The sequence below is a fragment of the Balaenoptera physalus genome (genome assembly GCF_965194825.1).
Source record: "Balaenoptera physalus genome assembly, chromosome: 14".
NCBI classification, from domain to species: domain Eukaryota; kingdom Metazoa; phylum Chordata; class Mammalia; order Artiodactyla; family Balaenopteridae; genus Balaenoptera; species Balaenoptera physalus.
The window spans coordinates 60,159,033-60,170,846 of NC_138893.1; the positions used below are offsets into that span (position 1 = coordinate 60,159,033).

The 11,814-nt window shown below is 44.2% G+C and overlaps 2 protein-coding genes across 5 annotated transcripts in view; both read left to right on the forward strand.

Annotated features, from left to right (window-relative positions):
- LIPA (lipase A, lysosomal acid type) overlaps nucleotides 1–1,110 on the forward strand; it is a 105,110-nt gene extending 104,000 nt beyond the window's left edge. For 3 of the 4 annotated variants that reach the window (XM_082423795.1, XM_082423793.1, XM_082423792.1), the window contains one exon: nucleotides 293–610. In XM_082423795.1, coding sequence (XP_082279921.1) covers nucleotides 293–526 — 234 coding nt within the window. In that variant the 3' untranslated portion in view covers nucleotides 527–610. Of the gene's footprint in view, nucleotides 1–292 lie in introns of all 4 variants that reach the window. The other variant, XM_082423794.1, reaches the window with a different exon arrangement.
- A 144-nt stretch (nucleotides 1,111–1,254) lies between these two features.
- On the forward strand, nucleotides 1,255–8,715 carry CH25H (cholesterol 25-hydroxylase). Its single transcript, XM_082423938.1, has one exon. The coding sequence runs from the start codon at nucleotides 7,365–7,367 to the stop codon at nucleotides 8,175–8,177; it is 813 nt and encodes a 270-aa protein (XP_082280064.1). The 5' UTR covers nucleotides 1,255–7,364; the 3' UTR covers nucleotides 8,178–8,715.
- Nucleotides 8,716–11,814: the final 3,099 nt, after the last annotated feature.

Sequence of the window (11,814 nt, forward strand, 5' to 3'; positions counted from 1 at the left end):
TTGGCATCAACTACCTGGGAGAATGACGCCTTCCTCCCAGGGGATGAAACTCGTTACCTTGCCCAGCACAGGGTAACAACTCGATAGCTAGCAGTTGTAACGGCCAGTATTTTTTTCTTGCGGGTTAGGCTTCTTTTTGTTCTGGTAATAGCAACTTGAAAAGTAAACAGAGTGATTTTCAAAATTTAGTCTTTGATTCTCAGATCAGATTTACTAATCAGTGTTTACTGGGGATTGTATTTTTGTCAATTAAAACAACGAAGACAAAGCTTTCTATGGGTTTTCATTACAGAGTTACCCTCCCTCTTACAATGTGAGAGACATGCTGGTGCGGACCGCTGTTTGGAGCGGGGGTCAGGACTGGCTTGCGGACGTCAGCGACGTCAATGTCTTACTGACCCAGATCTCCAACATGGTGTACCACGAGCACATTCCTGAGTGGGAGCATCTTGACTTCATCTGGGGCTTGGATGCCCCGTGGCGGCTCTATAATCAAATGATAAATCTAATGAGGAAGTATCAGTGAACGCCTGATCAGACTGGAGACATTTACTATCAAGTCATGTTAAATTTGTTTGCTTAATTTCTCTAAATATACTTGTTTTCCTTTCCCAGGCGTTTTGTATTTTTATATCCAAGAAAATTATGCTGTTGAAGATGCCCAGTTCTCTCCAGTTAGGATAAGAAATGCTTTCGCTTTTTTTGTCTAATCAAACAAACTGCCTGCAAACCTTTGATCCTCTCCCATGGGGAGGAGAGTGGTCTTAAACCTAAGGAGGGGTGGGTGATGGTTTGGAAATCTGCAGTTTCCACTGAGCAAGGCTGTGAGTGGAGACTGAGCCCTGATTAACCCCATTTGCAGGTAGTGGCTGCAGGTGGGACCCTGGATTCAAGGACTGTCCATCAAATGCTCTCCTTGAACAAATGAAGCAACCAAAGCTGGCAGAGGCAATGCCATAGGGCCCCCAAAACATAGATTTAGGGGTCTAATGTGATCTCTCCCACTACTCTGTAAGCTTGAAGATATATCTTACTTATCTCTGAATGCCCAGAATCTAACACAAAGCCTGGAATATTAGTGAGTTAATAAATATATGCGGACTGACAGAATGTGTGACAAACGATGGGTCATTTAGCCACATGAAATTAGATGCACAGGTAACATCTGGGGGGGGTCTGAGGTGGAATCTGATTTTTCGTGGCAACTAAAGTGAAATTGTAAAGAAAAGAGTAAAATTGTACTAGATGCGAAGGATATACGTCCCCAGGAGGATGCCACTCTCCCCGCTGGCCTTATGTCCCCCTAAAGAAAGAACAGTTCTTTCTTCTTTGACCAAGGCAAACTGGTTTGGCCAACCAGGTACAAGATTCTTGGGTCAGGGCCAGAAAGAACAGGACAGTGAGTGGATATTTTTGTTTGTTGTTTTCCAGCAGTAGTGGGAGAGAGCTCGTCCAGAGAATGGCTTCTGTGTCCTAGGTGACTTGGTTTCCCTTCTTTGGTTGCTGCCATGGAGTCTCCTTCAGATGCCCTTGAGAACTTGTGGTCAGTAAATCTGCCACTCAGACCACGGGAATGAATGAGCAGGGGCTACATTCTATAGAGTCCACGTGTTATTGGAGTGTTTTTCACTTCACCTCCTTCCCAAACTTTTCTTTGGGGATTTTTCTTCAGTATGTGGGCCAGTCCAGAGGTGGAGATGTTGCATGGTGGTTTTTGCTACAGTTGGGTTACACGGTGCATTTGCCTTTGTTGCTGGCCTCTTGCTCCTGATGCAGCTGTGTAGGCTCTTATATCCTTACAACCCTAGCTGCATTCGTGTAGCTTTGTTTCACCGTTGGCTGACAGGGCAGAACAAGATTGGACCTTGTGCCTTGAGAAGTCCTGTAACAGGTTGGGAGGAGTTCTGACTCTGTTCTTTTCCACTGGGTTTGCTATATATTCTTTGGAGCAGAGCACAAAGATCTCCACAGACCTCTAGGGCAAGGAGAAGACTAGTTAATATTCTGTCAACTTGGAACTCCAAGATCTTGTGTTTACTTGGGTAAAGCCACTACATGCAGTCACAATTGAGAATGAAGTCATTTTTTTCGTTCGCCATAAGGGGGCACTCTTGGCTCTGCTTCGTACCTTTTCTGGGCTAGGCAGAGAACTTTGTTGATTTAGGAGCCAACTCGTAATTTGAGGACCGGTAAGACCAACCATGTCTGTGGTCATTTCTGTCCAGGATTATAACTAATTCTTGCCTAATTCGTAATATCTGAAAAGTGTTCTCAAAGAATAACTGTGCCCCAAATGGGACATGAAAATAAAAACTTGCCTAATAGGTAAGAGTGGTCAGAACCTCAGACATGAGGAGGAAGTGGGGAATGCTTTAACCAAGGCTTCACACTTATTAAGACTGTTGATATTATCTCCAAACAATGATTATTTTGTGTTTGTGGGTATGAAATGTGTTAATTTGTTAAATGTAAACCTTTAAAGTATCCTATAATTTTAACTCGTCATTTTTTTTTTTTTGATATATGGAGAGATTTTCAAAATGTGACCCCTGAAAGACAACATCAAGTTATCATAATTCTGATTTTTAAAGTTTGTCAGTGATTCATTCAAGAGTATTTATTGAGTATTTATTGTACTGTGCAAGGTACAGATTTCAAGATCAATTCCAAACTAAACAAGTAAAACCTTCTCTACCAACTTGGTTTAGTAGTACTAAAACAAATTAGTTTTACACTGTGTAAATGTGTGTAGTTTTACACGCATTTTTACACTGTGCCTTCCGGGGTTTTGAAGCCCTCTCGTAAGGCTTTGATCTTTACAACACCCCTCTGACCAGTAAGGTGAGTATTTTCTCTGCTTTACAGGCAACGGTATGCCTTTTAATGGGGACGATTTTATATGCTTTAAATATTTTAAGCAGGTTGTTGAGAGTTTCAGCAATGTCAGTAGAAGCACCCACTTACATGTGACACAGATGGATCAAAATATAAAGAGAACACTTTTAAAACCAAATATGTATCAGCATCTGTGTCAAATAAGGCCATCAAGGACTCTCTTGGGGGAGCTTATACCCTCCCCCCCATGTTCTTCATCAGCATCCCCTACTGTTTTGGTGTTGATAATTATTGTTTTCTGAGTCTTTTGTAAACTGCCCTATAAATGCAACTTCGATGCCCCACTCCAACACGAACCTCCTCCTGTAGAGGTACCTACCTTGAAATTGACACTGACCAAGTTCTGCTCTCAGTTTGGCTCTTACTTCCTATTGAACCCTAGCTAGTCTTGACTTTTCTGAGACTGAGTCTTCATTTTTACAGGGAGGGATTAGATTTTGATCTTTGAGTTTGCTCCACCCTCTATGAGTTTTACGTGTTACAGCTGTAAAATGTTACAACACTTCTCATCTCTGATATCCAGGAATAATCGTTTCGGTTAGATAGATGCCAAGACAGTCTCACCTAATTATGGAAAGAAAAAATAATCGTAAAGGCCATGCAAAAAAAGAGATTGTGTCATTGGTAAAGGGTTTTTCCAACTACATCTTCTATTTTTTTGGGGGGGGGGGCATTACACGTTGTCTTTTGGTGAGTTGGTACCAAATAGCTTTGAGATTGTGTTAAATATGCACAGACCTGATTGGTGTACTCTCAGAAAAGTGATTGGATCTCTGTCAGAAAGACCACGCCAAGATAAAAATACACAGAAGTCAAAACCACCTGGAGAAGCACAAGAAATAGTGTGGCCAAAATCCTAATACCATCACAAGTCAGTAAACACCCCCTTCTATGGAAAACCATCCCAGTAATCCCAGTAAGTAAATAGACTTAAATGATATCAACCAGTGCCCCAGAAAAAAATGATTCCTTTTTAAGCCTCTATTTAAAGCCAGTATCTTCTAAAATGAGCATTGAGTTCACAGATATCTTTTGAACGTCATTATGTGCAAGGTATGATGCTTGACACTGTGGGAAAAAAATCCTAGAAGATAGACTCTGTGTCCTAAAAAGACCTATTCATCTAGCAAGCCATTAAATAAATTTTGTGTAAGTTTAAAGTGTTTAAAGGTGCATGTTTGCCAATGCAGGAAATGGCACCACTTAAGTCAAGGATAAATAGGGCTCAATTTTACTTGGGTCCATTAAGTGATGCTGGTTTTGATCTGTCAAAATGTGCCTACTGTTTCAGCATCCTCCATGAGAGAGAGTGGACAACTGATGAGATTTTAACTGACCACTTTCCCCGAGACAATTGCATTTGTAGATAGGAGGACACAGACTTCTGTCCTGGGGGTGCTTCATGGGCTGGAAAGGCAGAGAAGCTGGTGGCTATTCTTCAAAGTGCTGCGAGTAAGAGGGGAGAGCCTGGGCCAAGCAGGCTGAAGCTGTGGCTTCAGGTCTTGCTGCTCAGGGTTTTATGGAGCATATTCTAACAGGCTTAGGGATAGAGGATGGAAGAACCAAGTAAGGAAAAGAACGTGTTGGTTGAGGCTGGGACCTCAGAGGAGGCAGTCCTGATAGCAATCTATTAGCTAAATCCAAATTAAGCAAATGAAGCCACCCACTTAAATCTGAGAGAATCCAAAGCATTCAAGCATGAGAGCTGAAACCAAAGAGAAGAACAGCATGTGCTGAACGGAAATTTGAAGGTTGACTTAATTTCTGTGGAGGGCAAATCTGAGTGATATTTTACTCCTGAGCAGAATTCATTTGTAAGTCTGAGAAAGTGAGCTTTGATGGTCCCTCTGGAGCATTGAGGGGCCCAAGAGTGAAGGCGTAGTAAATGGCATAAGAGACATTCAATAGAGTGGTGTAATTCTCAAATAAACTTCTTTTTAAAAATCACCCCACCCCCCCAACACCCCCCCCCAAAAAGTAAAGGGCAAAAAGCCCTCCCCTTCTCTCTGAGATGCTGCTTGAGTTATACAGAATTCAAAGGTAGGGTGATGTCTACCAGGAATGGGAAAGAAGAAAGTGCCTGGGTTGTCCTAAAGGTGACCTGCAAAGAGCAGTGGAGGAGGGGGAAGACTGAAGAGAAGCCTAGAAAGGACAGGCTGTCTAAGTGGGAGAAACCCCCCAGCAGGGAGGCCAAGGGCCTGTATGGTACCTGTCTCTGCTACCATTCAGATAGCCAAGCAACATTAGAAAATTCACCCCCTTTCCTATTTTGCATTGGCTGTCAAGAAGTTCAAAGCTGCTTCTGAACATTTATCTGATCAAGACACAAACAGAATATCATAATATTCTTATGACCAACTGAGTTTAAAAAAAATTAAAAAGGCTGCAGTAGGGCCAGAGGCTGGGGGTTCCAGAGAATGGGCATCTAAGGAATATCCGTATTCCATTAGTGGCAGTTCAAGGAGGTTCTGAATTATGAATTGACCTAGTATAGGGGTGTGTGTGTATACATACACATAAAACATCCTATATATATCATATATTAATATATATGTTATGAATTGGACTATTACATATCCTATATTTTAGGCCCATATATTGGTCTATATTTTTGTTGTACTTATTTCCTCATAGTATATGGCTTTATATCTTTTATTTCTCTTTACATAACTTTATTTGATTTTAAATGCAAACTTCCTCAATTATTCTTTAGGTAAAATGTGGAGTACACATTTAAAATAATATGTCTCATTCTGTAACTCTGTTCCAGGCACTATACTTTTACTTCTGTAAGACCATGGCGATAATAATCTTGGCAGTGTGGCAAACCTGAGCTGTCTAAGGACTGGATGAAATCACTTCAAGTAAAACACTTAGTTAATGCCTGGCAGACGTTACATAGTAACTTTAACATTATTATTATTGTTTTCTCATTTAATGCTTGCAGTAGCCTCATGCGATGGCTACTATTGTTATTTCCCTTTGGAAAGGAAGGGGTGATAAGAATACGCAAAGCTTCATGGAGAGAGGCGCTGGCCCCAACCTCATTGTCTGTGAGGCAAGAAGAGGCAGAGCTAGGGTTAGGAATGATCCCTGGCTTCAAAGTTTCCGTCCCAAACTTCTATCCTCTAGGCGCCCCTTGTGTCTGGCCCCCGGGTCAAACGCGGAGGTTGCTTTTCATGCAAGTCCTGGGGTCACCCCCTGCCCCCGCCCCGAGCCCCCGCAGAGCTCTCCTAGTACGACTTGCTCAGGCTCAGTCCAGGCCAGTCGACTCCTGCTGATGGTGGAGAAACGCAGAGGTGAGCGTGGCCTCGCCGGTGGGCTCTCTGAGCCTGGGATGGTTTGGGGGGATAGGCGTCAAGGACGTGGGGTAAGTTGGCGTCGCGAAGCCAGCAAGGGAAAAAGGTAGGGAGGGCGTGACATCATCTGTTCAATCAACAGACTCCCCTGAGGCTTCCAGAATGCAAAAATATTCCCTTGATTCCTCAAAGTGGGTGGTTTACTGATTTGACTGCTTCCACCCCAAATTGAGATGCAGCGGCTTTTAGCCAGATCTGGGCAGGCTCTGGATGTTAAATCCAGCCCTTGACTTTTTTTTTTTTTTTGTAAAGTGAAGGATAACAGTCGCGGTCCCCTCTCCTCCCTCCGTGCCTCCAGGTTCCCGTCGCTGGTCTGGACGACCCGCCCGCCAGGTTTTGGGACTCCTCCAGGGGAGTCTGCGTGAGGTGGGATCTGCAGCACTCCCGAGCTGGCGGGCATAGCTCCTCACCGGAGACCCTGAAACTGGAGGAGGCTCCCGTCCGGCCAGTCGGATTTCCTGCGCTGCTCGCCGCCGCGCGCCACCAAAGACCCGCGGTTAACTCTGCGAAAGGTTAGTTTGCCGATCACTGCTGGTTACATCAATACGGCGAGGGCAGAAAGAAAAGATCCGAAATACGAAAGGTACGTCGCTTTTAAAAGTTTTTTGTTTTTTTAATGCAGTTACACTTGTATCTTTATTAAAACACATAGACGCAATTTTATGTATGTATTAAAAAAACACAAGTAATTCTGCAGTGGTTGCAAAGGAGCTCTTTCCGGTGATGATGGAAGTATTCTTCATCTTGTTTGGGAATGGTGAGGATCCATGAATTGAGTTGTCAAAACTCGTAGAAACTCTGCACTGAAGACCTGTGCTTGGTATCGTGTGTCAATTGTACGTCAATTTAAAAATCAGAACGTACGCCTGCATGCATAGAAAGTACTGCGTGCCATTGCGTAACTGCATACATCAATGCCGATTAAATGCAGGGGTAGATGAGTATTTACAGCAACTAAGCGCAACTCTGTTGGATTATTGAATTATGCAAGCTCCCCGAAGCCGGGAAAGGGAGAAAAACGGCGGCTGACATCACTCGGGGGCGGGGCCGAAAGCCCTAAGAAAAGTCGGTAGGACCCGAGCGGCAGCCGCTGCTAGACACCACCTCATCATGAGCAGCCGCAACGGCTCCGAGCTCCACGTCCTCTGCAGCTCCGGCCAGCTGTTCTTGCAGCCCCTCTGGGACCGCCTGAGGACCTGGGAGGCCCTCATCCAGTCGCCCTTCTTCCCCGTCGTCTTCTCCATCACCACCTACGTGGGCTTCTGCCTGCCCTTCGTGGTGCTGGACGTCCTGTGCCCCTGGGTGCCCGCGCTACGGCGCTACAAGATCCACCCGGACTTCTCGCCGTCGGCTTGGCAGCTGCTGCCCTGTCTGGGGCAGACGCTCTACCAGCACGTGGTGTTCGTGTTCCCCATGACACTGCTGCACTGGGCGACCAGCCCCACCCTCCTGCCCCCCGAAGCCCCCGAGCTGCTCCAGCTGGTCCGCCACGTCGTGCTCTGCCTGCTGCTCTTCGACACCGAGTTCTTCGTGTGGCACGTGCTGCACCACAAGGTGCCCTGGCTGTACCGGACCTTCCACAAGATGCACCACCAGAACTCGTCCCCGTTCGCGCTGGCCACGCAGTACATGAGCGTCGGGGAGCTGCTTTCCTTGGGTTTCTTTGACATGATGAACGTCTTGCTGCTCCAGTGCCACCCGCTGACTGTCCTGACCTTCCACGTGGTCAACATCTGGCTGTCGGTGGAGGACCACTCGGGCTACGGCTTCCCCTGGTCCACGCACAAACTGGTACCTTTCGGGTGGTATGGGGGCGTGGAGCACCACGACCTGCATCACTCCCAGTTTACCTGCAACTTCGCCCCTTACTTCACACACTGGGACAGAATACTGGGAACTCTGCGGTCTGCTCACTCCAAGTGACATGCAGGCACCCCTCCCGGCATAGTAGTGTGTGCTGTGGTGAGGAGTGGGTGTACCTCAGACATTGTGCGTTTCACCCTTGAATCGGGAGAGACACACTTGAGGTTGCTTTTTTTGTTTTATTTGCTGGACACTTATAGAGAAAATCTGATGTACTTTTCACAATCTAGTAAAGTAATTTATGTGATGTTTGTATGTCAACAATTATATTCTTGATGTGGAATTCCACCTCACTTCAATAGCTTTGATTTCTGGGTATAAAGTATCCAAAATCACTGGCGTATTTAAATAATCTCTAAAGGGGTTTGTTTGTAGAACAAGGAATTTCACTCTGTTTGAAGGTGTCCTAGAACTAGGCTAAAATAATATATTTTTATGGAGAATCTGATCTCTGACTCTGTAAACAATGAAACATGTTCCTGCTGGGCAGTGACTAGGATTATTGCACCTTTTTTCTTTGTTTTCATAGAACTGTATATTTATATTGAAGGAAACGTTATTTATGCTTGAAAAAAAGTAAAAAAGAACATAAATCAAACAGGTACTGGCTTCTGGCATTTTCACTGGCGTTTTGACTGATAAAAACTGAAATGAGAGGAGGGAGCTGGGATGGCAGGTGCTCGTCAGTCTGCATCAGCCCAGCTGTGGAAACAGGAATCTGGCGGTGGCAGGTTTGGGGGAGGGGGCGCTTGTAGGAAAGGAGGTGCGAGAAGGGATCTGTTTGTTGGTTTTGGTCTAGAGATTTCACAGAGGGAAAAACAGTTGTTCTGGATGTGTTTTAGTTGATTTCTGTGTAACAGAAAACTGATAAAACTTACTCTGTAAAATTTTACGGAGAGATTAATGCTGGGCCACCATTGCATTATTTGGGGGGAAAGGGCTGTGTTGGGGGGATGAATAGGATTAGTGAAGTGCCTTGCTTTGCAAAACTGGTAAGTCAAGTGTGTGCTTTAAAAGGGCTGATAGGTAGGGGAGGGATTATGAGTGAGCCCCCCCCTTTTCATAAAGCCATCTAATACAAATGACCATCACACATTGTCTCTGCAATCTGAGATTTTTGTATGTTCACTTTTCTTTTTTTTTTTTTTTTTTTTTTTTTTCACTTTTCTTTATGAAGACGTACATGCAAACTGCATACTCCTTTCTCAAAGAAAGAAAAAAGTGAAATTTGGCCCTTGATCCCTAGTTCCTCACCTGCAAAAGGAGATTGATTGTGTCCCAGATGTTCTCATAGATTACTTGTGACAGTAAATGTGCCTATAACTGAGTGCACACCTGTCACCCATCATGTACCCCATTCTGCTGCTGCATAATTGTTTTAATTTTATCTTTGGAACACCATTTAGATAGATAGGGTAAAGTTAAAAAATCAAGACAGTTTAGACAAAAGATCTAAAGAACGGCAGCTTTGCATGGAATTCTAGGCTCATAATATGTGCACCAAACTATCTTGTTTAAAGATGGAAAAAAAATCCACCTAAAGACTTGATATCCATACTCTGCCAAATGAACCTCCCTAGAAATATGTTTCGGTGCTCCAGACCTTTGCAAGACGCAATCAGAGTGCCTCGCTGCCCCTCTGATTTTCTCACATTCCCTCCCAATGGGCGTGCCCTCTTGGCTTCTGCTGAAGTCACCTCCTCCTCTGTCCGCAGCAGGACCATGCTGGGACTTAAAGATTATATCATGAATAAAAAGTGAAATTCACAAGAGCAGGTAGTGAGGGGAAAATGCCTCACTGGAGGTAGTATGTTAGTATCATGAGCTAAACGGTGAGCAGAGATAGAAAAGGGGGATGAACAAGCTGGTGTAGAATATATACTATTAGTTGCTTTGAGCAGCTTTAGGCATCCAAAAGCAGTCTGCAAATCTTGGATAATGACAATTTGTTACAGCTCACTCCCAGAGAATTTTTGAAACGGGTCATAATGCCTCACTGTGTAAGTGAATTTACCATTTAGGACAAATTGTACACATGGAAATTTCTTGGGTTCAGAAACACTTTCTCGGAGTTGGATGTCTTAGCAGTTTTTAATACCTTGGGGGGTGGAACTGGGGGAGTGGAGAGGATCAGCAATTTCTTGGATAGTTTTGAGAGAAGAAGAATAATGATAATAACGGAATAATGCACATTTGCATGAACTTTCTCACATTGTTTCACTTGTAACTTACAGTTACACTCTAAAGGATGTAGAATAGTTATTATTTTTTTAATTTTTATTTTTATTATCATTATTTTTCCATGTTATGGATGGAGAATTGGTATCTGCACCAGTTAAGTGACTCCGGTGACCGGTTAACATTGTTAACTGGTTAACATTGCTCCGGATGATAAAATACTAGGATTTGGAGCTGGTTCTTGAACTTAGGTCTTGTAGTGTATACTATACCTGTCTTTGGATGGTGCTTATGGTAATCTTCACAACTGCCAGTGAGCTACAAAGCCTGCAACACCAACAAATGGCCTCCCTCTGCTATTCCTCCCCTGTCAAACACAGCGTCCACCGTGAATTCAAAGCCTCTGCTTGGCAGGGGAGAAAGCCAGATTAATCTCAGCAGGACTTGGGAAAGCATGAAGCAGGTCAAAGGCTCTGTTTTCTGTACCCCTCATTGCACATCAGGGAAGAGTACACACGCTGAAGCCAGATTGCCCCGGGAGGGGTGTGGGGGGAAACTTGACTTGGGACTTAACTAGCTGAGTGACTCTGGACAAGTTACTTAACCTCTCTGTGCTTGGCTTCCTCATCTGTAAAATGTAGTTAATTATAGAACGTACCTCCTAGAGCTGTTGTGAGAGATTTTGAGCTACTCTGTGTGAGTGCTAGGTGGGTTGGAGGTCTGGACTGTATTTGTGTTTGCTACAAATGGTGCTTCACGATGTGAGCTCCAGGACTGTACCAGGATTGTAACCTTCTGTCCACACACGTTTGAGCTCTCCTGTCTACAGGGAACCAAAAAAAGCCAAGTTTTTGATCCAGCTTTTACCAAAGCTGCTTCTTTCATCATCCTTTCAAAGCCAAAGTATTGGAAAGAGCCAGAAGTCTGTGTTTGTCTGATTCTGTTTCCTCACCTCTGAGTCATCCCACCCCCACCTCTTCTGGAGACTTTCACTCCCTATTCACTGCTATCTTCCTAACGATCAAATCCAACGATTTCCACCCCCCTTGATTTTCCGTCTCCTTGGCTTTGTTTTTAAGGTATTTGTTTCTGCTCACCAGCCTCTTAGAATGTGGTTCTTGCTGGGTTTTATTGATGTTTCTCTATGTTGTTTTCCTTCCTAATTCTCCAGCTGTTTCTCCTTCCTTCAGTGGCTGCACGCTCTCCTCAGCAGGGAGGCCAGCCTCAAGGTGCTTCTCATTTTATTAAAAAATATCTATGTTGTGTGTAATGACGATCCTTCCTACCATCTTCTGGTGTGCCCTCTAAATCTCCGCTGGCATTGCATTCCAGTGCACACGTGGGCACCTCTACGTGCACAGGCCATGTGAATGTGCATAAATGCACGACATATGTATACACACTGTATATGTACCTACCACGTACAAACTGTATGTCCACACACTGTTATACGGACACAGACATGCATTTGCCCACTATATGTGTGTATGTGAACATACACAGTATATGTATGAACACT